Raw genomic sequence first — 27,225 nt, 5'->3', positions numbered from 1 at the left:
GGGGCTTCGTGCTCCCGGAGGAGGGGAGTTGGGGGGATTTGGGGCCGCAGATTTCTCTTGGCTCGGTCTCTTGGCTCGGTCACCTGTTTTCCTCCAGCACCGCCGCTCGGCCCGTGCACACTGCCTTAATGGGAAGAGAGGAGCGGGGCGGCTCGCTCGGGGCTGGGGGGGATGCCCTGGGACGGGGCCAGCCCCGGCCGTGCCGCGAGGAGGCACTTGCAGCCCCGGCCCTGCGCAGCAGCCGCTCGGTCAGGAGCCGCCAGCTCATTCCTGAGCTGCTCAGGGGCCCGGCGGAGGGGCAGCGGGGCTGGGGCCGCACGGAGGGCTCGTCCCCCCTCACTGCTTGGGGTGCGTGACACCCGGAGCCACCGACCTGCCCAGAGTGTCCCACGCTGGCCCAAGTCCAGCACGGCGGCGTGAGACGAGACGTGTAAAACGGAGCAGGGACGGGGGCACCTTGTGACCCCAGGCAGAGCCCACGGCACGCTCCCCGTGCAGCGGGGTGTCGCAGGAGGGCACCGTCCCCTGCACCCGCGCTGCAGGAGGGCGCCTTCCCCTCACCCTCTCCCCCTCCTTGCCCTGGCGCCGGGCCCCGCTGACGAATCCCGCTGGCGGTCTCGATGGCAGGCGCCGCTTCCCCCCGCTAATCCCCGCGTGCACGCAGCCTCCACCTGCTGAGCCAGCGGGAGCCCCACGGAGCCGCTCGCAGCCAGCGCCTGGCTGAGGAGCTCGTGGCACGGTGAGGGCTCGGCAGCCCCCGTCCTCCCTCCACCGGAGGATCCCCGGCACTGGGCAAGGCGGCAGCGGGGAGCTGAGCCCTGGAGGTAACGGGCAGGGTGGCGAGAGGGAAAGGCGCTGGCTTGGGGGGCTGGATGGGGAGGGGACGTGGCTCTGAGAAGCCACCACAAGGACCCGCGTGCAAGGTCACCCCGCAGCCGGGGGCCTGTGCCGAGCCTTGTCACCCACCGCCCCGTCCCTCTGCCTCGGGGCTGAACGGGGATCTGGGCATCTGGTGACAAGGACGATCCGGCTCCCGGCCATGCTGCGGCCGGAAGGGAAAGGTCCGGGGGGAGCAGGGTCTGCAGGGCGATGCCTATAGGGCAGGGCCCCCCCCTTCACAAGGACTTTGTCCCCAGGAGGGCACGGGGCATCCCCGCGCGGGGGGCCGAGGGCTGTCCTGCAGCCGGGTGTCCTTGGCGCGGCAGGCAGAGCGCTAGGACCTGGGGAGAGGCAGGCAGGCAGCGCTGGCAGCTCTCCCCCTGAGCAGTGCGGGATCCGGGCTTGTCAGCCGGCAGCACCGCGGGCACGCAGCCCGCCAGCGGCCCTGCGGACATCGGAAACAAACAAACAAAAATAAATAAAAAAAATCACAACAACATGTAAGCGTGCATGGTCGTGCCCCGGGCTGGCACCGTGTGCCATGGACGGCCGCCGCGGAGCTGCAGGCGCTGTAACTAGGGCACGGGGCTGAGCGGCGGTGCCGTGGGACACAGCAGGTCAGAGCTGGGGCACGGGGACACCGGCAGCGGTGGCTTTGCTCTGTGTGCTGTCCCACAACGGGGCAGGGGTTGGGGTGCTGTGGGGGTGGCAGGTGGTCCGGTGGGTTTTTTGGCCCCGGTGCGCTCGCCCCCATGCTCCCGGCCATACTGGGGTGGTGCCTTGTGTTCCCGTAAGGTCCTTGGGGTACCTGCAGCGCGGGGGACACCACCGGGGAGCCCTCACTCTGCGCCTCCCCGTCGGGGTTTCTTCCCCAGCCCTGCCCAAACCTCGCAAGCCCTTTGTCCCCGGAGCCAGGCTCTCTCCTGTGACCCTTCCGAGCTGCAGGCTGACCGCTGGGAGCTCGCCCTCGGCCCTCGCTCCGCTCCCTCCCCAGCTCCTTCCTCCCCCAGGCGCCGTCCCCGTGCTGCCCTCGGTGTGATTCGGCCGGGACGCGGTGGCCCCGGCTGCCCCCCAGCTTGTTTGCAGGATCCTGACCCCGCGCGCGGGGCGCGGAGGCCGGGGCAGGGTCCGCAGCCTGGCCCTCACCCCCACGCTGCCTGGCCCTCACCCCCACGCTGCCTCTCGGCGTGGCGGCACCGTGCCGCCGTCCCAGCCACAACCCCACACGGGGGACGCGGGTCGGGGTGGGCAGCCCTGGCTTCGGCCCACCGAGCTGCTCCGGCGGGGGGGGGGGCTCGTCGGCTTCTCGGGGAGCTCTGCCTGGTTTTTTGGGGGGGGCTCCCATCACCTCCATAACCACATCCATAATGCACCCATCCCGGCTGAGAGTAGCACCCCAAAATCTTGAGGGGGTCCCAGCTTTGGGTTCTCGCCAAGCCCCCAAAAGGCTGCTCCAACCCCCCTCCACCCCCCCCCAAAAAACACACGGCCCCCCCCCCAGCAGCCCCGAGGCGCCGGGGACGGGCGCGCCGCCGGCCGCGGCCAGCAGAGGGGAGCACCGGGCCGCGCTGCCCCTGCGATGAGTTTGTCGGTGCTTTGGCACGGCTCCGGGGCCCCTCCCGGCGCAGCGGGCTCAGCCCCAGCCCACCCGAAACCCGGGGAGAAGCAGGCGGTGCCCCTGAGGAAGCCCCCCCCCTCTCCACGTCTGCACCCCAAAGCCCGGTGGCACCCCCAAGGATTTCCTTTCCCCTGTTTTTTGTTTTTTTTAGCACATCCCCTGCCCATGGGCGTACCTAGGAGGGCAGGTGCTCACTTGGGATGCACCCGATGTGGGGCTCAGGCTTTTTTCCCCCTCTCCTGGGCAGTCAGCGCGCTCGGCGGCCAGCCTTAGGTTCGGCCTGCCCTTCTGGCAATGTCTCATCATCGCGCCCCGTTGGTTGGCCCTGGGGCCACGTTGTGGCTCGGGAATGCGAGCAAACCCGGCTGGCAGGGAGGGGAAATAATGAGCGGCTTGTGGTGCTGGGAGCTGTGGGAAAGGTCCCTCCTGGATGCCTCCCCGGGAGATGTTTGGGAGCATTCAGCCACAGCTCCACTGCTGAATCGCCCGAAGGGGAAAGCATGACAGGACAGGCTCCGCTCTCCAAACAGGATTTAGTCAGCCGTGCCAGGCGTTTACACAGAGCCGAATTCCTCCACGCCAGCCAGCGGCTGGCGGGCTGGGCGCGGATTTGGGCAGGCACCGCCGTGAAAGCTCCTGGGGCTGCGTGCGGAGCCCTCTTCTGCCCGTGGCCACGTGCCGTGGTCCCCGTGGTGCCATCCCCACGGTCCCCGTGGTGACATCCCTACGGTCCCCATGGTGGGTGGCAGCTTCTGGCCGCAGTGGCGCTCCCCAGGAGCCATGCAGGGCTCTGCCCGCTGGTGTCAGGACGCCTTGGGAAGGCTGATGGGGAGGTATGGCTGCAGGACATCCCTGCTGTCGGGGCTTTGGGCAGGGAGGGGACGACACGGCAGCAGCCCTCCCTTCTCCCTGGCACATTACCCCTTTCCCAGCTCCCCTGGCGCATTTTATGAGCGCGGCCGGGTGCCAGCTGGCTCCTTGGTGGGACGCTGGGGCTGCCGGCCGAGGGGCTGGATGCCCCCCCTCACACCGCCTCAAGGAGCCGGGTGCCCTTGTGGATTTGTGTGGCTCCCTCGGCCCACGCTGCCACCAGAGCCAGCTCCCTCCTCCGCCAAGGACCCCTGGGGCGAAAAGTGTGGTCCCTCAGACAAAGGACCGGGCACTCTGCTGGCCCATGCCCTGGGGCTGCGATTTCCAGATGCCTCGGAGCAGCCAGGGGAGGCCCCCAGCCCACCCCGGTGCCTCCTGCAGGACTGGGAGCCCACACCACGTGTCATGAGTTCCCCCAGGTCTCAGCCTGGCCCCTTGCAGGCAGAAGCAGCCCGTGGTGGGGGTGAGGACGGCACTGCACCGGCAGTCTGGTGGCTGCTGCTGTCACTCAGTAACCAGCCGCCCTGCAGCTCCGCGCCAGTAGCTGTCATTAGGCAGTAAGTGCTTGTCAGAGGAGCAAAGGGGCAGCTGGAGCTGAGCAGGGGCAGGGAAAGGGAGGCAGAGGAGTGGGAATGGAGGAACTGCTGCAGAAAGGACCGTGTCCAGGAGGCAGCAGGGGTGGGAGACCCTCAGCAGTGGCTTTGGCAGAAGGGTTTGTGCCCCTCAGCCCGCACCCGAGGGCTGCCAAGGGGAGCACCAGCGCCAGGTCCCAAAGATGCTGCTGTGCCAACGAGCACCTGGCCCTGCTTTCCCTTGGGATGATGGAGGGAACGGGAGGCCTGAGAGCACCCGGGCCCCTTGCTGAGCTGGTGGACAATGGGTTTTGTTCCTGCTTGCTGAGCTGGAAAGGCACCCACGGCCCCATTTCCACCGCGAGCAGCCTGGCTTTATCCCGGCAGGTCTGGCCGCGGGAGGACGCAGAGGGACGGCGGCGTGCCGGTGGTGTGCGCGGCCCCCTGCGAGCGGTGACAGGCACGGCCGGAGCTCCGGGGAGCATCACAGCACACAGGTGAGCATCACCTCCTGCCCCAAATTGCAGGGCAGCCATCCCCGGGGTCACCGCTGGGAGCCCTGTGAGCCATGGTGGGAGAGCCCTGTCCCCAAATGGGGCTGGCAGCAGCTCCCGGGGACTGCAGCAAGAGGCTGAGGACCTCTGTTGACCATCAAAGCATCCGGGACTGCTGCAGCCTCATTACAACTGGGTCTCCAGGAGCCTGTTGGTTTTTCCCCCGAGGCCATTGACCACGAGGTCCAGCATCTTCTGTGTTTCCCTCCACTGATTAAAACGCTCCTTCTCCTGCCTTGCCCCGGGGCCTGTCCCCTGGCCGTAACCCCCGGGTGCACCAGCAGGATGAGAGCCGGTTTCCCCCAGCCCTGCCGGGGGGTGAGCAGAGCAAACCAGCTCCGCACGTGCCCGGGAAGAGTGAGAGCTCCGCGCGGCGACACGCATGCCTGTGTTTTATAGCCCTGCCTTTCCGCGCACAGGTGCTGCAGGTGGCCGGGGCTGCCCTCGCTCCTGCAAAAAGCCCTCGGCAGGAGGGGTGCCCCAGCAGCACCGCGCCTGCAGGCCTCGCACCAGGCACCATCCGGGCACCCTACGGGCACAGCACCCCGCGTGCCAGCCCCCTGCTATTCCCCAGGCCTGAGGCACGGCCCCGTTTTGGGCACAGAGGCTGATGCTTGGCTTGGATTTGGGATGGCAAGCGCGGATTTGGAACGGGTTGGTGCGCAGGCCCGTGTCCTCACGGTGCCTCGGCTCCCTCCGTCTGCAGCACAGGCAAATGAGGGGAAAAGGAAAATCTCGTTCCGGAGGAGGAAGGCTTGTGGGTTAATTACCGTACGGTTGCAAAGTGCTTGCAAATCTCCGAGGGAAGCGTTTGCCGTGGGTGCCAAGTGTGAAGGATTCTTGAAACGCTGAGCGCATACAAATATTAACTGGCTCCTCAGGCTCTAAAACTCAAACATTGCCCAAGAGGTACAGAAAATATTTCTTCAGATTATTCCCACTGCCTGGAATAAATCTCACGTTTTGCTCTTGCTTTTAAAATCAGCCACTTGTTTGCCTTCCCCTTTTGGATTTAGTCGCTTTAGTGGATGCGGGGAATTGTTACAAGGGAAAAAAACAAAACAAAACAAAACAAAAAAACAGCTTTTGTGAAATGTTTGGCAGTGAGTGTATCTGAAAGGGGAACACTTCTGTTTGTTCTGCCTGTTAAAAACTGGTTAACTAGGTTGGAGTACAGCCTACAAATTGGGCTCCAGGTGACGGCTTTGGCTTGCCTGTGGCACACGCTGGAGGTTTCGGAAGGAAAAACTCAACCAGCCTCTCCGGCAGGCCCCGTTGATGGGTCTCCCAGCATTATATAAGGGAGAGACTTTGCTGGCTGCCTTCCTCCGGGAAAGTACAAGCCTGCCTTCTCCCTGTGCTCCGGGGAGCGAAGCAAGCTGCCAGCAGCAGCGGCGTACTTTGGCAGCACGCTGCTGCTTCCCGACGAGGAGGGTGGGAGAGCAGCAAGCCCCCGGGCTCGCTCCGGGCTGGCTTTTCCCCATGCGCGGGGGAGAAATCCCGCTCCGCGTGTCGTGACGGCGCGGGGCGGTGGCGGTCCCGGTGCCAGCTGTTTCCAGTTCGGGGCAGAAGAGGTTTCTGGAGCTATTTGCTTCTTCTGGGAGGACTTGTTGTTGTGCTCGCAGGAACGAGCTTGATAACACGCGAGCCACTGGGGAGCAGAGGGCTCAGCAAAGGCCGTGCGCCTGGCCCGGATTAAGCAAGGCAGCTCGGCCCTCCAGCTGGGGCGCGTATTTGTTTGTGGGGGGATGCGCCAGCTGTGAGCAGCTGAAGTGTTGGCTTAGTGCTCGCCTCCACCACCTGCCCGGCTCTGCCCAGAGGCCACGTGCTGGTATCTGCACCGCTGCTGCAGGCGGAGGCTGAAGCACCCCTCCTGAGATGGGAAATGGGGTGAAACCCCAAAGCTGGCTTGTAAGGGGTGATGTTTCACAGCCCTGAGCCGCTCTCATGTCCAAGCACCGTGCCTTGCTCGCCCCGGGCCACCTGCTTGCCCATGGGAGGACACCTCTAGACCTGGTCGGGCAAAGCGGTGCTGGCTGGGTGAGGATCTGTGTGCCGAGAAGCAGCCAGGCGGCGGCTGCCTTCCTCCCCGTGCCCCCCCCGGGCACCCTGTCTGCCTCCCGTCTGCCTGCGGTCACCGATGGCTGCGCTCGGTGCTAATGGGTTTTATAGCCCATGTCTCCACCGAGAGAGACGGCTCTATGTAGCCGTGCCAATTCCAGTCCTTGGGAGTGTCGTTAGGGGCAGAGTTGTGAATTAGGCAACATCTAATCCGGTATGTTGGCGATGGTAAGTGCTGTGTACCCTGCTGCTGAAAGCCCGGGGTGAGGCAGCAGCTACACCCACCTGCTCCTCAAGTGGAGGCTTACTGGAAAATCGAGTAGGAAGGAGATGTTGTGGTGGTTTTCCTCCCGACGGGGTCTGGGTCTCTTAATGGTGCTGAGAACTTGCTACCGGCTCCTGGAAGCCCAGAGGTGGCTCGAGCGGGTGCTGGTGCTCTGCACCACGCACCAACGAGTCCCTGGGGGATTGGTTCCCGTAGCATTTAGCTAAAATTGGAGCTTGTAAATAACAGTAACATCTTAACGATGCTCGAATGTTAGCTTGTGCTGCTGAGCTGTGAGTGTGACCTCTCGAGGGGAAACGCAGGGCCTGAGCCAACGCGGCACCAAGGTCCCCGCGTCTCCCACGGGAGCTCGTAAGGCTCCGTAGGCGGCAGCGCGGCCGATCTCACAGCTAGAGGGGCGATTTTAGACATCCCAAAGCAGGCGATGCTGCAGCCTTCCACTTGGTTTTCTGTTTTTCCCTTCCCTGTGTATTTTGAGGTGATCTTGGCTGGTGTTTTTCCCTTAGTGGGGGAAGGAAGGGAAGGGAGAGGAGGACTTTGCCTGCGTTGCAGCTCACCCGGAGCAAGACCTTCCAGACCGGAGATGTTTAGGGAAAGTAGGCCGGGGAAAGGCAGGCCCCTGGGCTTGGATCCGTCACTGCCTGCGAGACACAGCAGGAGCTTAATTGGAGACGGGAGCTTTTAAATTTAATTTGACCCGATATGAATCTTACACTTAGTGCAACAGCCTCCTGCCTTGTTATCCAGCAACGCTTTCTGCTGCTCGTTCCGTGCGCTCAGGGCTGCCTGCGGGCAGAGCCCAGGAGCACGGGATCGCAGTAAATGGGTTCTGCCGGCACCAGCAGAGCTCCTGCAGCGCTGGTGCCGCCAAGCGGGGCGGCGGAGAGGCCACTTCACCAGGGTGACACGCTGCTGCGCTTCGGAAAGCGCCGGTGGCTGTCTCTCCCGCGTCACCGCTGCCTTTTTTTCCGGCTTTGTAGACTGTTTGCTTACACGTAGAAGTTTGCAGTTCGGATGCGAAATAAAAGCTGGGCCTTTGGACCTGTTTCTGCAGGAGAGGCGTGTTGTAGAGCATCTTGCGAGAGTCAGTGAGGATGGGGATCTGCATGAGCACCTGGGGTTGTTTAGCTTCCAATTTTCATTTCTAACCCAACTGATGGCTGTCTGCAGAGTTTCCCAGTTTTCATTTCTAACCCAAATGATCTGCAGAGTTTCCCAGGGAAGTTTGTCAGTGCAGGAAACACTCGAGCAGCCCAAATAAGGGGTACGTTTACAAGCTGCGGTCACCTCCCAGGGCTGCGACGTAGAGGTGAAGAGATCCAGCAGGGAGGGTGGCGTGTTTGACCCAGCAGCCAGGCAGAAAGGATCCCTGCAGCTGCCCAGCTACGAGCCCGGGTTAGTGTGCACACCCCGTCGCCGTGGGACAAAGTACCCTCAGCGCTGGCGTACCTTGGCACTTAAGCAAAACAACAAGTAGGCGTTGAATGCCAGCTATCTATCCCGATCGATTAACGTGAGCTGTTAAAAAAAAAAAAAAAAAAAAAAGAAAAAAACACCACCACACCTCCTGGAGCCGGTGCGAGCGCGGAAAGGGCCCGGAGCCTCCCGCTGCTCGCCCTTTGGCCACCGGGCGCCCCGCATCCCGGGGAGCCAGGGAGGGGGGGACACACCACGGATCTTTTCGCCCCCCCGGGGCTGCGGGACACGGCTCCCCCCCCCCCACCCCGTGTGCCCCCCCCCAGCCGTGGGGCGGAGCGGGAGGCGGGCCCGGGGCGGTGCGGAGCGGAGCGGAGCGGCTCGGCGGGGAGCGGGGCGGCGCGGGGTGCTGCGGCGGGGCCCGGCCCGGAGCGGGGGGAGCCGCAGGTGGGTGCGGCGTCGGGGGGGGGGAGGGTGGGCTCGGGGACCCCCGTGGCCGTGGGTGCCGCGGTGGCCGTGGGAAGGAGGGGACCCCCCCCGGGGCGTGGGGACCGCGTGGCGCCTGGTGGCAGCGCCCAGCCCGGCCCTCCCGGGGCTGGAGGCGGCAAAAGGAAGAGGCGGCAAAAACGACTTGGGGGGGGGGGGGAGAAAAAAACGGGGGGGGGGGCGGCTTGCGAGCGGCTGGGGGGGCCGGGGAGCGCGGGGGGGCGGCGGCGGAGGGCTCCCTGTCGGGGGGATGCGTCCCTGCGTTCCCCCCAGCGCTGCCGGGGCCACGCGTGGGGCGCGGAGCTGCCCCCCGTGGGGATGCTGCGCCCCCCCCCCCAACCCCCGGGTGCTGCTTTGCTCTCGGTGTTTTCCGCCCTCCCGCGGCAGCCCCGAGCCCCTTCCCCTAACTTATTTCAGAAGTGCGAGCCGGCGCGTGGTTTGGGGGGCCACGAACCCGGTTCCCGGCCGCGGGTGGGTGGGGTGCGGGGTTTCCCCGGGGCGATGCGTGGGCCCCCCAGCGCTGCGACCATCCGTCCGCGCCTCGCACGGCGGCGCAGGAAGGCGTGCGGGCTGAGCCCCACGTGCCAGCCGGCCCCACGTGCCGCCGGGTCCCCTCGTGCCACTGGGTCCCCTCGGCTGGTGGCCCCCCGCCAGGAGCCCCCCCGGCCGTGGTGGTGGCGGGTCCCGCACGGGGAAACGCTCCCGGCTGGCTGTGGGACGCGGCGGCAGGTTTCAACAAGTGTTTTTCTGTTCCTGAGCAGGTTGGGCCGCATTAGCAGAGTCTGGCGCAGGCAGGAGCACGGGGGGCTCGGCGTGGAGCCCTTTCGCGCCGTCCTCCCCAGCCCTGTAGCTAAGCCCGAGCCTCTCGCCCCTGCTACGCGCTGAGGCTGGCCAGGCTGACGCCGCATCTGCCTCGGAGACGGGCTGTCGGCTCGTGGGAAGGCGGCGGTGGCCAAGCCCTGGGGCTGTGGGATCTCGGACAAGCGAGCCTGTATCCTTCAGCCCAGCAGATTCCCCGGGGCTGTGGGATCTCGGACAAGCGAGCCTGTATCCTTCAGCCCAGCAGATTCCCCAGGGCTGTGGGCAGCGGGAGGAATTCGTGCAGCTGTCGGCCACAGCTGGATGCGCTTCCTCGCTGCTCCAGAGCAGGAAGCAGCTCGGCTGCCCCACGATTGCCTGTTGCGAGCCGACACAATTGAGGAGACTTCTGTGGATGCCGACATGGGAAATCCCACTCTCCTCTTGCACCCCGTCCCGGCTTGGCGGCATCGTTTCCGCTCCCCAGTCCCTGCGAGCTGCTCCCTCGGGCCTGCCCTCGCTACAGAGCTCTCTCGGGGCACGGCTGCGCGGGGATGCTTTTTTCTTGGGTTGGTCTCAGGTCTGAGGGGTGGCTGGTGCCGAGTCAGTGCGGTGTGGACACCACGCTCGTGCCCTGCTGAGCTCTCCTGCCCCCACCGTTGCCTTTTGCTCCCAGGAAGGACAGGTAGGTTTGTTCTCGGCTCCCTGAGACTGCGTTTTGTGGAGCAGAGGAGCTTTCGTGTGGCTCCAAGGGCTGTGGCATAGGCCCCAGAAGGTGACTTGCAGAGTGGCTGCCCCCCGGGCCAGTGCAGATGAGAGGCAGGGGCTGTGCCAGGTACCTGGAGTGAGGAGGAGGAGAGCAGAGGATGAAGATGTCCACCTCAGCCTGGCCTAGCAATCGTGGCCCTGGCACACAGGGCAGTAGGGCACCTCCGTGCTGCACTTGTCCCTCCTGAAGGTGCATAGTTCATTTCACCATAATGGCATCCCTGCACTCATTATCTTGGGGTGAGATGTCCTTAATGAGTCCCGTCCTCTTTGAAGTTGAGCCATGGGCTTTGTCCTTGTCCCGTGATGACCGGTCTCCCTCCTTGTTGTGGCCAGGGAGGAAGCCGGGGTGCGGAGGACGAGGCACCCGTTGGCCTGGCACGGCACCCTCCTTGCTTTGCCCTGCTCCTCTCAGCTCCCCAGGCAGAGGCAGAGCTGGGTCCAGCCTGCAGCCGTTTGGGGAGGTGCCGAGCCTGGAAGGCAGCGAGCACCTCCTCTGCTTTCGCCAGGAGTCCTTGGGAGTTGTTAAGGAAACTGCGAAATTCTTATCAGCCAGCAGAGCACTGTTTGCCTATGTTAGCAGCTCAGTACTGACCCCGAACTGCAAACTCCATGAATCTTCCCCCCAGCACCGAGCTTTTCCCCTGTCAACATAGCACTAGTGCGTGCAGGGCAGCGAGGAACCACAAGCTCTCATGGTCATGCCCATGCTAATCAGTGTCCCCATGCCTTTTACTCACCTGCCGGCGAGCTCAGGCACAAAGCTCCCTGAGGAGCGCGCTGCAGGCTTTTGCAGTTGAGCAGGAGCCAGGGTTTTAATGGGCAAGGTTTGGTTAAGCAGAAGGCAAAAAGTAAGAGGGTCCCTGTTCCTGTGGGAGGAGTGTAGCTGCTGTGTGAGGGTAGTGCTGGCCTTGCCCAGCTTCATTTGGGATGCGGATGGTGTGCAGGACGTCACTCTTGGTGACATTTTGGTCCTACTCTGGCTTGGAGCAGGCTTTTCCCTGGTTTCGCCACTCCCTGAGGAAGCAGAGGCTCAAAGCACTGGGTGCTGCGGCCAGCAGTGGCACACATCGGTGAGCCTGGTGCTCTGCGTGCAGTGCTCGAGGCTGTTTGTCAGCCTTTTAGCTAAGCTGTGGGTGCACACAGCCGGGCTTTGCCTCCAGGAGAGCTGCTTTCTTTGAGGCAGATGGGGAGCAGAGACTTTGTGTCTGCCTGCTGGGTGACGGAGAGGCAGCCAGCAGGAAATCAGGCTGATTGCCGCAGCCTTGCCTTCTTCCCAGCAGTGCCAGGGGGGATTTATTTTAGTTCATTTCCTTTAGGACTTGTCAGATGGGAAAGCACCTCACTGTGAAATTTCCAGCGCCTCCGTCGACAGCTGGCAATTTGCTGAGCGAGCAGCCCCGGGAGCTGCAGAGGGAGGCACGTGGGGGACACGGCTGGGTCAGAGCAGCAGGAGCAGAGGGGCGTGCAGGGCTCTGGGGCATGCAGCCCACCTTAAAGTTTGCTTGTGGGATACCCCCGGAGCTTGGGGCCGAAGGGGCGGCCGGCATGGTGTGGCTGTGCCCTTCCAAGCCGTTGGGATCCGCAGGTGTTGCGGTTGAGGATGTTGCGTTGGCTCGATCCTTGCGCCATCCTGTGACAACAGCGGCATTCTCCATTAACCATGGGCGGCAGGCCGTGCCAGCAGCGCTCAAATTGCAATGCAGCCGAGCGATTAAGAAGCAATCCGCCCTCCCCTGCAGCTTTTCCTTCCCGTCTTCACACCTGCTCCTCGTGGCGGCACGAGGCCGGGGCGACCGCGCGCCGAGCCACATCAGGAGCCGATCTGCCGGCACGCTGCCGGACAGGGCTGCTACCTGGGGCAGCAGGAACGGGGTGCCTGGGCGATGTGGGGCAGGAAGACACAGATCTTATCGCAAAACCCCAAAATAGATAGGGCTGTGCCTCGCACAGCAGCTCTTACCATTGCCCTCCGTCATCCACAGTGAATAAGAGCTTTCCACGAGAAACAAACCCCAGCACCACAAAGTGCCTGGCTACTTATAAACAAGGACAAGTCGTCTGCCACCTGCTGTCCCTCTCGTCCTTTGGGATATTGTGAAGCCATCGCTTCAGCAGGGTTCGGCCAGTGGGCTGCCTGTCCCGCAGCCGGGCTGTTTGCCGTGCGTCAGCACAGGCCAGTGTGAGGGCGGGAGGTTTATCCTCTGACTTATTCCCTCCAAAGGATGCGTCTTGAGCCAGCGACGCTCACTCTGGCTGCACATGCACCCTTGTTTTTGTGGGGACGGCCGTGGCAGAAATGCCCTGTCTCCTGTGGCAGAGGCGCCATGTCCCCATCCATCACAAAATGGCCACAGCCAGCGGCTGAGGCGGGTTCAGGATGTGTGAGGCACTGTTGCCATCCTTGGCAGGCCCGGCAGCTGGCAGCGGCGCCGTGTGGGATGTGGCAGCTGCCAAAACCCGCTTTCCTGCCCGGCATCCCATTTCCCAGCAGGGCCGTGCGTGTTTCATGTCGAAAGCAGCGGTCAGCCAGGGCCTGTGTTCCCGAGCCGGCCTGTGGGCACCCAAAATAGCCCGTGTATTTCTGTCCCGTGGTGAGGGAGGAAGCTGCTCTGTCCCAGTGCCCTGGGGCCACCCATGGGCGGGTGGCCTCCTGTGGTCCTGCTCGTGTCCCCCTTGCTGTCCCCTGAGCCCTGTCCCTCTGAGGTGCCCTGCGGCTGCCCGGGGTGCAGCCGAGTGATGCCGTATGCACGGACAGGGGTTCCTCAGGCCCGAGCGTGAGCCACGGGGCAGCTGCCGGAGCAGAAGAGGTGTGCCCAGCCGTGCCCCTGGGCTCTCACCAGGGCTCTGCCCCCCCGGTGTCCCCATGGCCATGTGGGAGCCAGAGGTGGCCCTGCCTGCCACAGGGGTGCGGGACAGCCTGGGCCTTGTGGGGTGGCATGGCTGGGCTTGCTCTGCCCTCCCCGCATGGCCGTCCTGGTATGCGGTGGCCTGGGCTCCCAGATGATTTTTGCATTAATGGTGTCCTGCCCCTTCTCCCCATAGGGTTTTCTTGACTCGGGAGCGGAAACCTGGCTTCCTCCCATTGTGCCTCTTCCTGCTGTGGCCCCTGGGACGACCCCTTTCCCCCAGTATCTTGGCTTGTTGTCTCTTCCTTCTCCCCGTGTCCCCGCTTCTGAGCAGGGCCGGGGTGACACCCTTTGCCCCATCGTGGTGTGTCGGGGTGGAGGGGAGGCCTGTGCCCGAGGTGGTGGCGCCTGAGCAGCCAGCTCGCTGCAGGAGCCCCTACCAATCCCTGTCTCCGCAGACAGGCTCCCGAGGGCAGCTTATCTCTGTCCCTCCGATGCTGGCTCTATCTGGGGAACTCCTTCTCCCTGCACAGCAGTGACGGCCCCCCCGACTGCTGCCCTCTCCGGGCACCGTATCTCCTCTCCCACCCCCAAACGCCAGCCTCGGAGCCAACGACGGCTCAGATACTTGCGGGGCTTTACCACCAAGGCGGTGCTGCCCCCAGAGCCCCGGCTGCCCTGTGTGGCCCGAAGCGACCAGGACCCGGGGGCTGGGACCACCCTGCCCTTCTGGTAAGCTTCTTGCCGTGACCTTAAAACGCCTGCCCTGGGCAATGAGGGGAATGGCCACTGGCTTTGGGGTGCAGCGTTTGCTGGGATGCTGAGCAGCAGCACCCGTCTCTGCTGCATGGGGCTGTGTGGGTGCCTGGAGGGGTTTTTCTGGCTGGGGACCCGACACTGGGGCACTCGCTGCATCTGTGGGGCTTCCCTCCTGCTGCTTGGCTTTTCTTGCTCTCTGTATTTTGCCAGCTCTAATGGAGGTCTAGAAACCCGCTCAGCATCCAAGGTGGGGACCCATGGCCTTGGGGTGGGGGAGCTCAGCGTTGGGGAAGAGTCCCAGCAGGGGCAGTTTTAGGGCTGGCTGTGCCCCATCACTGCCACTCTCCATCACAGGAAGCCCTTCAGGGGCAGCCCGTGCCCTGTGTGTTGGGGAGCTGTGGCCTGGGGGAGGAATTTGTGGGCAGCAATGACCACGCTTGGTGTCAGCGCGGTGCAGCCAGGAGCTGCTGCTTAAGGCACAGCGAGCGACCTGACGCCGGGCACGTAAAAGGGGCATAATTGCCAGGTGCAGGACAGCGCGTGGCTTGCTTGTCAAATTAAGAACATAAATGGAGGGCGTGAGAAGAGCCTTTCCGGATTAATTTAGACACCCGGGTGGCTCGACCTGCCGGGGGCCCCCGGGGAGCCTCTCATGGCTCCTTGAACCCTCCAGATAAGGGACTTTGCAGCTGGCTGGTGTGCGTGGTTCAAAACACGCTGCAGGGCTGGACGCTCCCCCTTTGCCTCCCCGCGCCACCCGGCAGCCGAGATAAGGGCCGGGGCGGCTACCGGCAGCGGGGACATCCCCGGTGTCTCCTGCTCGGCGCAGAGCCTGTGGGGCAGCTGTGGGAATCCCGTGTAAGTGCTGCAAGCCAACGGAGTGGGGCTCAGCGTCTACCTTTCCTTTTCTCAGTGAATGGGTAGCAAGGCGAAGCAGGACGCAGGCCAGAAATGGTGCTCTGGGAGGTGTCGAGGAGGTGTAATCGCTGCACACTGTGCAGAAACCCGTGTGGGGTGAGGGTGCCTGAACGGGGTGTCTTTCAGGAGTATTTTCCGCCTGCCAGCGCCTCGCGATGCGAAGGGCAGCAAGGCGATGGGGAGGCCGAAATGCCTCGCCGAGCTCCTTCCTCCAGGTGCAAGGGCAGAGCAGCGATGGGGGAGCGGAGGCTGCAGTGAGCTGGTTTGCATATAGAGGCAGGGCTCAGAAAGGAGAACAACAAGTACAATAGGAAGTGTTACCAGCTCGCTGGTGGAAACAAGCTCGTAAAGCACACCGGGAGTAGAAAGCCAGCCACGGGCTGTTGGGGAGGATCAGAGGAGAGGCTGCAGAAGTAAAGGCAAACAAAGCATTTGCCTCTGCTCTCCAGGAGAGCCTGAGCAGTTGCTTCCACGCTGCGTCCTTCTGTCAGGGGGCTCAGCATCCGAGGAGCCCGGAGGAAGGCTCATAAAACAGACAAAGCAAACGCTGGTAACGTTCACCGACAGGAAAGGGAGGATGAAACAGCCAACCCTTGTGTGCGACGTGCGCTCACTCATTCACTACTGCTCCGGCCCTCAGAGACCGGGAAGGGGGAAGATGTGACGCTGATTTCGAAGAAGGGCTGGGAGGAACTTCAGGGAAAAGCTGGCTGGTAAAGCTTCTGTGCGTACCGCCCGCCTGCACCGGGACCGTAGAGGCCAGCTGAGCCTGCGGGCACGTGGTGGGGAGCTGCCGGGTGCCGAGGTTCCTGTGCGGGCACCCCGGGCCCCCAAGCTGGGTGAGTGCTTCGGAGGGAGTTCGGGCTCGTGGTGGCCGCATGGCTTTCCAAAACGCATTCAACGAGGTCTTTTAGCCCAGTTTTTAAGGAAGCTGGCTGGGCAAGAGGGAAGGTCCTTGCGTGGCTGGGTAATTGGTTCAAAAACAGGAAGCAGGGCGTAGGAGTAAGTGGTCAGTTTCTGCAGTGGAAGGAGATCGCTGCGTTGAGCTCCATGCTTTTTCAACACTGTCATGAGTGACCTGGAAAAGGGAATGAGCAATGAGCTGACAGAGTTCGCCTGATGCTATCGAATTACTCAGGTTCATGAGGATGAATGCCAGCTACAAAGAGCACAGAAGAGCATTGCAACACCAGGCAGCAGGCAGATGAAATTCAGTTTAGATAAATATCAAGTGATACACAAGGGGAAATAATAGTCCCAAATCTGCAAAGGAGATTACACACTGAGCTGGCCACTCACAGCAAGACCTGGGGCTATTGCAGATAGCTCAGTGTGCAGCCAGAGTCATTGAGTGCATCAAATCATTAAGAAAGAGCCTTTGTCACTCTTTGCAAGCGACAAAGGAGCACCAAGGCAGGAAAGCCTCATGCCATTGTTCAGATCCGTGGCTCATCCACTTGTAATGTGGCCCCCTCATCTCAGAAAGGGTTTGGGAGAACGGGGAAGGATTTGGAGAAAAGCAAAGAGGAGGATCAAAGGCGCAGAGCTGTTTCTGTATGACTAAGTGAGCTAGAATTTTTCTGTTTGGAAAACATGATCTAGGGTGGCTAGGATCCACGCCTGGAAAGTCATGGCTGGCACGAGAAGGGGTCTAAAGTGTGTCCAGGCCTTGAGTCTGAGGGCGAGGGAGCCTTGGCGGAGCCGCCTTGGAGGTGCCGCGCGGCGGAGGAGTTCCTTGCTGCGGGACACTGCCCTCACTCAAAGGGCTTTTGAGTTGCAGGGGAAGTGGAAAATTTCACAAAGCGAAACCCGCTGTGGGTTACAAAACACATAACAAGGCTATCTGACTGAGGGGCAGCATTGCTTGGAGGCTGAGAGAGCAGTCACGGAGCTGCTATCCCTGCTTGCGCCGTTCTCATGCGTTCCTGGCGTTGACTTTTGCCCTCTCGGAGACCACATCCCAAGCTGGCCGGGCTCCGTGTTGAGCCGGGGCGCCTGCCCTGCTTTTGCGAGGCCTCGTGTTCGTCCCGGCGCCGCAGCGAGGTGCGCAGCCACGCACACTCACGCCTCTTGCAAAACGCACCAGGCGTGCTCGCGGCTGAAGGCGGAGGCGCGTGGGACATAAAATGACTGCAAACGGAGGGACCGGCCTCGCAGCCTGCTTCCCGGCACCGCGGCACGGCCGGAGCGAGGTAGGGGCACCCCCTGCGTGCGGGTGGCCTGGCCGGAGATGAGATCTCGAGGCGTCTCCCATCCTCCAGCCGAGCCACCGGGGGTTCATGTGGCTTGGTTTCATGGGACCTCCGTGCCCGCAGGTAAACCCCGGCGGCCCCAGGTCAGCCTTCCTGCCGGCGCAGGGGGGAGAGGACGGAAGCGGGGAACGGGGCGATGCCTGGGGAGGCAGCTGGCCCTGCCCCGTCTTGGCTGCGCTGGCAGGAAGTGCTGACCTTATCCCTGCAAAGCGATCCGGCGCGGCCGGCGGCAGGAGGATGCCAAGGTGCTCGCCGCAGTGCCTGCCAGCAGCCCCTTGGCTAGGGACAGCAAGGGTGGCATGAAGGGCTTTTCTTTAAAGGGCTGGCGTTTCGGGGCGAGGCTCAGAGCATCCCCATCCATCACCCCGAAATTGCTCCGCGGAGTCGGGCGCGCGCTTTGCTCGCTGTTGGCGAAGGTGGCAGGAGCTGAAGGAAAGGCGGTGTGTGGGAAGGGAGGGGTGAGGAAGCCTCCAAAGTGGGTGACAAACTGCCGCCTGCAGGCGTGGCGGTCCTGCAGTGCCAGTTTTTCTGCAGAGCTTGGGCGTTTTAAGTCACATCCCTGCCCTGGGCTGCCAGGCTTGGCCCAACACAATAGGTGTCGCCCAGCGTGTGCCTAAGCCTTTGTGCCGAGCAAATGGGCAATTAAAATTGCGCTCTCTCTCGTTTGCGTGCGGTCAAAGGGGATAACTTCCTGCTTGCTAAGCCCATCCTACTCCTCATCCTGCTCCTTCCGCGCTTCAAAGGAGATGGGATGGCCAGGAGCAAGATGGAAGTCCTTACTCCGAGGCCCCGCATCACCCGCCTTGTCCCGTGCCCTCCGTCACAGCTGGTGGCCGCGGTGAGGTCCTCAGGAGGCGGCAGAGGTTGGAGCTGCACTGGGCTCCATCCCTGGTCTGTTATTGTCGGGTCGCTCTCAATCTGTTGTAGGATTGCTCTCGCTGGGTCGGAGCGTGGTTGCCACCTGTTGCTTGTGTTGGTTTGACCTCCTCTGTTTACTGTAGGGTTGTTTGTAAGAGTTGGCAGCTGGATGCGTTTCCTGCCATAATGAGCACTGACCCTTGCGCCCCTTGGCAGCGACCGGCTCTTTGTGGAAAAAATTAGAAGGCACTTAGCAAAGTGAGACAGAAAACAAACAGAGCAGGCAGGAGGCTGCGGCCGGGCATCACCCGCTGAGGTCAGGCTCCTGACGCAGGGATGCTGGCGCTCCGCGGACGGAAGCAGGAGGTGTCGGGGAAGGCAGCATCACAGAAGCGCCCCCAAAACCCCGCTCCCGTCCCCCCTGCATCCTCCCTGCGGCTGGCAGCCCCGCGCCGCCTCGTGCACGATGCCCTTTGCCTGCTGCCTTCTCCTGGGCAGCGGGACCCGGGCCGCCTGCCAGCCCTGGTACCCGACACCTCCTCCGCGGGTGCCACCGGAGCCACATGGCCCCGTCCCCGTGACCTGAGCCGGGGCTGACGCTCGCCCCCAGCAGCAGGGGGGGCACGTGCCGCCCTCAAATACGCTGGACCCGGGGTTAGGATCAGCGTCTGGGGTCTGCCCTGGCTCTGTCCTCCCCAGGTACGCGTGTGCCGTCAGTCACTTCCCCGGCTTCTCGGGACACCGGTGTGACCCGAGGGAAGCTGGTGGGGGGTGGTCTGGGAGCAGAGCCGGGGGTTTGGCTGGGTAAGGGGTGGCTCGTGAGGGCTTGCTGGGGACCTGCAGCGTGAGCTGGGGCTCTCCTGCCTGGTTTTTGGGGACAACCAGCGGCCTCGGCGGTGTTTCTGCATGTGGGGGGTAGCAGTCACGCTTGCAGGCACTCCCCCCTGCTAATCCGGTGCCAGGGCTCGGGGTGTCTCCTGCCTGCAGGGATGCTGGCAGGCTGCCACAGGGGGATTTTCGGGAGGGGATTTTCCTGTGTTTCCTCTGGAAGCCCTGGGACGGCTCACAGGGGCAAGGAGGGAGCTGTCATATCCTGAGCGGGAAGGCAGGGGGGCCTGCGGGCGGCTGGTGGGGCCCTAGGTCCCTCGTGGCACGGAGGTACCGCACTTCTCCCTCGCCGCCTTTCTCTCCTGAGGCGAAGGGCGCGAGCCGTGCCCAGAGGCGCCCCGTTGCCTTTAAGACAGGCTGACCTCGCGCGGACTACAGATCCCGGCATGCTGCTTCCCGCCAGCCCCCTCGGCCGCCCTACCTGGCAGGCGGGCAGGGTGCTGCAGGCAGGCAGGGAGGGATGCTGCAGCCCGCGGCCGCGCAGCAGAGGAGGGAGGCGAGGCTGGGCGGCTGGCGGGGGGCACGGCCGGGGGGCCGCGGCGGGCTGAGCTCCGGGAGCCCCGCTGCGGATGGAGCGCCCTGGGAGAAGTGGCCAGGCCCCCCATGCACCGCCCCGCCTGGAAAAGGACCAGGCAGGCCTGCGGGTGACCCCTCTCTGCCCGAGGGAGAGGGAAGGGGGACAGGGGGCAGGGGATGGGGTCCGGTTTCCCCCTGCGGGGGAAGCGATGCAGGGTGGCGGCAGGGGCCGGACGCGCGGCGGCGGGCGCTGGGGAGGGGAGGGCAGATGCCCTTGGCTTGCCCGGGAAAGGGCTGTGAGAGCCCTGGGGAAGAGGCAATCGGAAAAGGAAGGTTTGCGTGGCTGTGACCCGAGAGGCCACCGGGCGAAAGGTGGACGTGTCCTTTGTCCCTCCGTACCCCGAGCACTGGAAGGATGTGGGGAGGGCGGGGGGAGCGGCCGCAGGCCACTGAGCATATGCTTTGCTCGCAGCCTGGGGGTTGGGGGCAGAGCTGCAGGCTCGCAAATCCCTTCAGAGCCCGCAGTGGAGTGGCAGGCAGCTGGGGTGGAGCAGCGTGGGCATCTCCGGAGGGCAGGGCAGGTTTCCCCGTGGGAGGACAGGCTGTGCCCCCCGAGCAGCAGCACAAAGCCCGGTGTCACAGCGCCTCGGCCACAGGCTCTGAGCCGCAGCTCTCCCACGCTGCCGAGCTGCGCTCCTGCCGTCTGCCGGCTCCGGGCAGTCCTGCGGAGGAGCGCTCGCCCAGCGGCGCAGCCCCGGGGTTAAAACCAGTGCCGTGAGGCCCCTGCCTGGCCTCACGGCCCCATAAAATCCTCTGTTTGCTTCCCAGACGGAGAGCCGCCACGAGACCTGCCGGGACCCGTGCTGACCCTCGCTGCGTAAGATGACAGCAAGAGACGGGCCACAGGATAGGTAACGCCGTGCGGGCGCGGGGGCACACGCAGGATACCAGGAGATCTGGGGGGGGCAGGGGGGCCAGCATGCAGGGGGAACCCCCGGTCCTGCCGTTTAGTGGGCTGCAGAGCTGTAGGACACCAAAGGGCCCGTATGGGCTGGGCCCCTCGGGAATACTGCATCGCTGACAGCCAGCAGCGGTTGTGGGAGAGGCTGGGAGCAGCAGGATCCGTCCCTGCCCGTGGAGTCCGCTCTCTGAGAGGCTCCATCAGTTTTTCCACAGAAAAAGGGCTGTAAACAGTCCCCGGTGCTGGGACGCGGCCACGCTCTTCCCAGCTAGCGTGCCTCCCTCCCCGCTCTGGCAAGGGTCACTCCCCTCTGCCTGGAAGCCCTCCCACGGCCACGGCCACTCCGGGGAGCCCAGGCCAGAGACAGGGAAATAAGCGCCTCGTGCTCTCCTTCGCCACGAATCTCCTCTGCTTATTCAGAGTGCTGGTCCCACAGACGACACCGGGTTGTGAATTTCCTCCTCCTCCTCCTGGTGCTTCCCACAGTGGGTTCGGGGACAGCCAGAAGGGACGCCCGTCCCCTGCCCTGCGTCCTGCCCCACGCCTCTCCGTCCCCTTTGTAGGTACAAGGTTGTCTGGCTGATCTTCTTCATCCTTGGCCTGGGAACGCTGCTGCCATGGAATTTCTTCATGACCGCCCGGGAGGTGAGGGCTTGCCGTGGCACTGACCGTCCCGTGCCACCTCTGGGGACCAGGCGGGAGGCAGAAGCGTGGGTGACCTGGGTGGGATGCGTGGCGCTGAGGCAACAGGAGGAGCCCTGGGCTGGGTGTGGGGCCGGAGTGGGGGACAAAGCTGGCCTGGGGAGGCCTCACAGCACCTCATCTCCTCCCGGCTCCTTCCCCCGCAGTATTTCATCAGCCGCCTGGCGGACACCGAGAACATGAGCCACCTCGGGAACCAGACCGATGGGGCTGCCTTGTCCCACTCCTACCTGCAGTCCATGTTTGACAACTTCATGACCCTCTGCGCCATGGTGCCCCTCCTCGTCTTCACCTGCCTCAACTCCTTCATCCACCAGCGGTGAGCCCGGCCCCGTCCTTGCCCCTGCCAGCCCCCTCAAGGCTTGGCTCGACACCGAGCCAAACTGCTCGGCCCAAAGGCGAAACACCGGCCTCCCGTGCTGTGCTTCGGCTGGGACTCCCGTGGGAGAGCTTCCCGGGCCTCCAGGGGCTGGGCTTTCCTCACCGAGACCCTCTCTTGCAGGATTCCCCAGCAGGTCCGCATCCTGGGCAGCCTGGTGGCCATCGGGCTGGTGTTCTTAATCACCGCAATCATGGTGAAGGTCGCCATGGAGCCTCTTCCCTTCTTCGTCTTCACCATGATCAGCATCGTCTTCATTAACTGTGAGCGAGGCACCGGGGGGAACGAAGGGGGCACGGCCCCAGGGCTGGGACTGCCCTCTGTGGGAGGAGAGCATGAACCTCCAGGGAAGGGGAAGGATGGGGACCCTCCCTGGCCCCGTGGGGCCGGGGCACTGGCTCCCCACAGGGGCGCGGTGTGTCCTTGCCTTTGGTTTCTCATTTCTGCTCGTCTTTGCCCTCGCAGCCTTTGGCGCCATCCTCCAGAGCAGCCTCTTTGGACTGGCAGGGCTCCTGCCCGCCAACTACACAGCTCCCATCATGAGCGGGCAGGGCCTGGCAGGCATCTTCGCTGCTTTGGCGATGATCTTCAGTATCGCCAGTGAGTAATCCCTACCCTGCGGGTCACGGGGCCTTCCCAGGGCGCTGCTGTCAGCAGGGGCTGCTGGGGTCACACCGGACCCGGCTGGGGTGGGAGGTGGTAGCACGGTCTCACTCCCCCCGCCCCTCCTCATCCTCTTCCTTTTCTCCCTGTCCCTTCCCTTCCCTTCCCGCGCTGCCAGTTGGCGCTCAGCAGCCGGAGAGCTTCATTGGTTACTTCACCACGGCATGCGCGGCGATCGTGCTGGCAATCTTCTCCTACATCTTTCTGCCTCGCACGGTAAGGCTTTGTCTTCTTGGTGGGGAAGAGCCTGGGGACACGGGACCTTTGCGCATCGCAGCACAAGGACCTTGGCCCGATAGCGCCCCAGCCTTGGCTCCTGCCAGCCTCCACCTCCTGGGTCAGGGCAGGACCTCCAGCGTCCCGAGGGAGCTCCCTGTGGTACTTCCCACCGCAGATACCCGTGGTATCCCTGGGGCTGTGTGGAAATGAGCCCCTGGGTGGGCGGGAAAGTATCAGACACAAGAGGAAGAAAAACTTTGCCCATCTTGCATGATGTGCTGTTATCGCACGGCCCCAGGTGCCGCTTCCCTGGCATCCTTCTTTCTTTGCAAACAAGCGAGCTCTCTGGCTGTGTCCCTACAGGATTTCTTCCGGTACTACTCCATGAAGGACAAGACAGAGTACCACGTGTACAACGCAGAGCTGGAGACCAAGAGAGACCTGATTAAGAAAGGTGAGGGGCTGAGAAGAGGGAGAGGAAGAGCTGAAAGATGAGACAGGACTAAATTAGGTCTGTGCTTTGTGGGGTCTGCTATGCCCTATTTTTGTCTCTCCCTGCAGATGAGCTCAATGGGATGGAGCAGAATAACTCAAAGATCATCCCTGTCCACAGCCCTGACGAGAAGTCCTCGGTCATCTCCATTTTTAAGAAGGTCTGTGAGTTGCCAGCAGCCCCTGCCCTGCCCGTTGCGTCAGGAGGTGGACGCAGGGCATGGGAGAAGAGACCAGCCCTGCGCTGCTCTCTTGCCCCGTGTTTGGTAGCAGCCTCTTTCTTTCATCTCCCCAGCTCTGGCTCATGGCTGTGTCTGTCTGCTTAGTCTTCACCGTCACCATCGGGGTCTTCCCTTCCGTCACGGCGAAGGTGCACACCAGCCTCGGAGAGGGAAACGAATGGGGTAAGTGTGGCCAGGCGTGGAGGGCTAGGAGGAAACTGGCAACAAGCTAAATGGGAGGAAGGAAAGTGGGGCTTGCGAAGGAGGGCCCGGGGCACCCTGGGCGCCATTGATCTGCTCCTCCTCCTGCAGGTCTCTACTTCATCCCCGTCTCCTGCTTCCTGATGTTTAACCTCTTCGACTGGGCAGGACGGAGCCTCACTGCCCTCTTCACATGGGTAAGCAAACGCCCGGGCGCTCTCCATCACCCCGTGGCCACGGCTCTCACAGGGGTTGTTGTCCATGGCCTGGAGGAGGAAGGAGGCGCAGAGCTGCCTCCTGCCCTGGCTTTAAGTCCCAAGCAGAGATTTATGGGTTAGAACCCAAAGCCACAGCGTTGTCCCGTCCTCCTCCCACCCCTTCTTTCAGTGTGGCTTGGATGAAGCTGTCTCCTCCGTTCCAGCCTCTTTGTAAACAACCCTTCACTCCAGCTATGCAAACAGCCAGGCAGGATGGCGGCAGTGGAAGAGGGTGAAAGGCAGGGCAGCCCAAAATAAAACCTCTGGCCCCCGCGCAGTATGCAGCTGCTTTAAAGAGCCCGGTCCTGGGAGCAGAGCGGGGCCGTGCAGGTCCCCCCTGAGCCCCGAGCCCCCTTGCTCTCATCTCCTCGTGCCTGGCTCAGAGCCGCCGGGGTTGAGCGGTGGGCGAGGAGGGGGGCTGCCCTGTCTGCGTCTCTTCCTGCCCCTTCACCCACCCCCCAAGCGCCATTTCCCCTGCATTGTTCGGGCTGTTTGTTTGGAGAAGCTCCTCACAGCGGCACGCAGCGCGGGGTCTGTCCGGCCCTGGCTGCGCTGGGCTCCCCTGCAGCCCGGAGCCACTTCTCCCCGGCCACCGCCGCTGGCTGCCTTGGCCACGAGCTGCCTTGTCTGTGGCGGTGGGATGACCCAGCAGGAGACGTTTCCAAAACAGCGCCGTGTGGAAAGTCTGACTGCGTGTGGTTTTGGGCCTCGCTCCCCTGGTTGGGGCCCTCCTCTCTGCTCTGCAAACAAAACAGGCAGCTGCTCTTGCTGGTTTGCCCGCAGGCACAACGGTTGGCATCGCCTCCGCCACGTGCTCAGGAAGCTGAGCACCCTCGGCTACCTCCAGGGCAGACAGGGGTCTCCTCCCACCCCAGACCGTGAAGGCCTGTCCAGCTTTGCTCCTCCAGGACCTCTCTTAGGATCCGAGGCTGTAACTCGGTCCGTGCCTTTCCCAGCACTGTCCGAAACGGTCCCAGCGTAATCCCTTTCCCATATTGCTGGATCTCACCCCGCTTGGCTGGGGCACGGCGTAGGAGGCTGGAGAGCTGGTTAAGGCCCAGTTTGCAGGCTCTGGGGTGCCAGAGGGGATTTACCTCAGCCGGCCTTGTCCTGTGCAGCGGTTTGCAGCGGGAGGAGGTTGCGTGTGCGTGCACGAGGCTGTCCTCACCGCCCCTTTTTCCAGAAAGGGCTTAGCAGTTGCTCACAAGCCCAGCTCAGTGTTTCGGCTCTCGTGCTGCCGGCCTCCAAGCCAGCTGGGACAGGACTTTCCAGGTGGTAGCCAGACCCAGTAGGACTGGTGGCCTGTCCATCTCTCCTCTGCACGCCGGCCTCCTCACCCTGTCACGGCAGAGCAGCAGCTAGCCAGGCTGACACAGCACGTCCCACCGAGGTGAACTCCGTCTCTGTGGGGGAAGTAGTGTTCCCCGGTCACAGCCCTGCTGACGAATCCGCAGCGGTCACTGCTGCTTTGGCCTCTTCCTTCTTTCGGGGACCAGAACGCGCCATCTGCAGTCACTCCCTCCCCTCAAGCTACATTCCCACAGCTGGAGGCCCCCAGAGCCTCTGGTGCTGCTGTGGGTCTGTGGCACTTGTCCGCTCCTTACCCTCTCTGCCCCCTGCTGCAGCTGATGCCTGTGGCAGCGGGAGCCTTCTTGTGAGCGACACGCTACCAAATACCACCAGGGCTGGGGATAAAGAGGGAGAGAAGCACCGCCAGCTTGAAATAGCAGTCGCTGCTGCAGGGGCAGCCCTGAGAGCCAGGTGGTGCGTGCTAAGGACCACAGGCAGGAGCTGCGGGTCTGGGAGTCTTGTGCAGAGGGGCTCAAGAGATGCCCTGCTGCGTCCCTTACACCAGCTGGTGATGCTGGGCTTTGTTGCAGCAGGAATAGTTGGCAGCTTTGCCCTCTGTGTGGTGGCTCCTCTGCAGCTGCAGCGCAGCAGGGACAGCCTCTGTAGCCCTTGCTGCTGTGCCAGCCACCTCGGAGCTGCTCAGCGCCCTGCGTTTCTCCCCCAGCCCGGGAAGGACAGCTACCTCCTGCCAGCGATGGTGATCCTCCGCGTCATCTTTATCCCCCTTTTCATGCTGTGCAACGTGCAGCCCCGGGACTACCTGCCTGTCGTTTTCTCTCATGACGCCTGGTACATCATCTTCATGATCTTCTTCTCCATCTCCAACGGCTACCTGGCCAGCCTCTGCATGTGCTTCGGGCCCAAGTGAGTACAGGCTGGGGACGAGGGAAGAGCTGGTTACAGCTGCGGGTGCCCAATGCGCTCTGCCTCTCTCTCCTCCAAGCCCGGGGTTTGGAGGCAGGTGCTTGGAGCGAGGTGGGGTTTGTTCTTGGTGGCCTCCTGCCATGGAGGAACACAGCCTCTGCCTCCTCGGTGGCCTCCTCTTGCTTCTTAGCAGAGCTGATGCCAGGGCACGGGGTGTGTGTCCTGGGAAGGGGTCCGACACCTGTTTCTCCCCTAGGAAAGTGCTCGCCCACGAAGCGGAGACAGCTGGAGCAGTCATGGCGTTCTTCCTGGCGCTGGGCTTGGCCCTAGGAGCCTCCATCTCCTTCCTGTTCCAAATTCTCGTCTAGCAGAGGCACCCAGAGGGTGCAGGGACACCGAGATGGCTCCGCATCCTCCTCCGAGGCCCTGGACACCGCAGCGCTGTGGGGAGATAACACCTCACGCCTGCCCCTGCCAACTCACACTGCCATGGCAGATGTTACACCCAGGGACGGTTCCACTCCTCCAGGGTTGGCCTGGCTCCTGCCACGCTTGGCCTTGTGATGCCTTCAGGCCTATGTGCCTTCGCCTTCCCCGTGCTGTGTGTAAGACTCCTGGGACCTCGACGAGGTCCAGCCGCCTCCCGTGCTGCGTAACTCCCCCAGCTCAAGGCCAAAAACCATGCTAAACCTCCTCATCTCTGACAGGCGGAGTCGAAGGCTAGCATCCAGTGTTATTTCCCCTCTTGCCCCCATCCCTAAGGCCTCTAGTGGCTTGCTCCTCTCTCCTTCCAGCGTGCCTGGACGCATCCCATGCCACGCATCATCTCCTACCAGGGAGAACTGGGGCAGCAGGAGCTCCAGCCACACCCAGTAGCTCAAGGGACACCCGTGTGGTGTGACCGAGGGCCAACACCATGACTCAGTCTCCACGCTTCGCTTTCTCCCTCTCCTTGCCTTCGTTCCCTCCCCACAGATCCTGCTGTTATTTCCTTTCCGCCTCCCAGCCGTGTAACAAACAGGAGGTCCCACCTGCAAACAGGAGAGGGGGCAGCTCCCCCCCAGCTCCCTGCCTGCCTCTCCCCTCCCGTGTCTCTCTCAATGTACCCGTACATTGCCCATTTTCTATAAAAAGACTAAAACCTGTGTCCGTCTCTATCACCGCAGGGGCTTCCTCATAGCATTCTCCTTGAGAAACTGGCTGCTCGGGGCTTGGACTGGCGTACGCTTCGTTGGGTTAGAAACTGGCTGGATAGCCGGGCCCAGAGAGTTGTGGTGAATGGAGTCAAATCTGGTTGGAGGCCGGTCACTAGTGGAGTCCCCCAGGGCTCGGTACTGGGGCCGGTCCTCTTTAATATCTTTATCGATGATCTGGATGAGGGCGTCCAGTGCACCCTCAGTAAGTTTGCGAATGACACCAAGCTAAGTGCGTGTGTCGATCTGCTTGAGGGCAGGAAGGCTCTGCAGGAGGATCTGGATAGGCTGGGCCGATGGGCTGAGGTCAACTGCATGAAGTTCAACAAGGCCAAGTGCCGGGTCCTGCACCTGGGGCACAACAACCCCAAGCAG

General features: G+C 63.2%; 1 protein-coding gene across 5 annotated transcripts; it reads left to right on the top strand.

The window, feature by feature from the left end:
* Window positions 1-416: 416 nt before the first annotated feature.
* SLC29A1 (solute carrier family 29 member 1 (Augustine blood group)) lies at window positions 417-26,802 on the top strand. 5 transcript variants are annotated; one of them, XM_048080133.2, is made up of 14 exons: window positions 417-824; window positions 4,327-4,436; window positions 20,177-20,259; window positions 20,873-20,954; window positions 21,158-21,330; window positions 21,514-21,653; window positions 21,856-21,990; window positions 22,172-22,269; window positions 22,636-22,726; window positions 22,834-22,925; window positions 23,060-23,168; window positions 23,298-23,383; window positions 25,458-25,657; window positions 25,914-26,802. In XM_048080133.2, the coding sequence occupies exons 3-14, from the start codon at window positions 20,231-20,233 to the stop codon at window positions 26,023-26,025; spliced, it is 1,347 nt and encodes a 448-aa protein (XP_047936090.1). In that variant the 5' UTR covers window positions 417-824; window positions 4,327-4,436; window positions 20,177-20,230; the 3' UTR covers window positions 26,026-26,802. The 5 variants fall into 5 exon arrangements, with proteins under 5 accessions (XP_047936090.1, XP_066849951.1, XP_047936091.1 ...); XM_066993850.1 differs by lacking the exons at window positions 417-824; window positions 4,327-4,436 and adding an exon at window positions 8,575-8,703; XM_048080134.2 differs by lacking the exons at window positions 417-824; window positions 4,327-4,436 and adding an exon at window positions 13,541-13,889.
* Window positions 26,803-27,225: the final 423 nt, after the last annotated feature.

Source organism: Anser cygnoides, chromosome 3 (assembly GCF_040182565.1).
Source record: "Anser cygnoides isolate HZ-2024a breed goose chromosome 3, Taihu_goose_T2T_genome, whole genome shotgun sequence".
Lineage (NCBI taxonomy): Eukaryota > Metazoa > Chordata > Aves > Anseriformes > Anatidae > Anser > Anser cygnoides.
The sequence above is the reverse complement of the archived record's forward strand: the minus strand, read 5'-3'. Positions and strand labels throughout refer to the sequence as shown.

Bases quoted from the DNA above. Each gene is read 5' to 3' on its own strand.
- SLC29A1 (XM_048080133.2), top strand. From the start codon at position 20,231: ATGACAGCAAGAGACGGGCCACAGGATAG. The intron at 20,955-21,157 runs GTGAGGGCTTGC...CTTCCCCCGCAG, and splicing joins TCTTCATGACCGCCCGGGAG to TATTTCATCAGCCGCCTGGC. The intron at 21,991-22,171 runs GTGAGTAATCCC...CCGCGCTGCCAG, and splicing joins GATGATCTTCAGTATCGCCA to TTGGCGCTCAGCAGCCGGAG.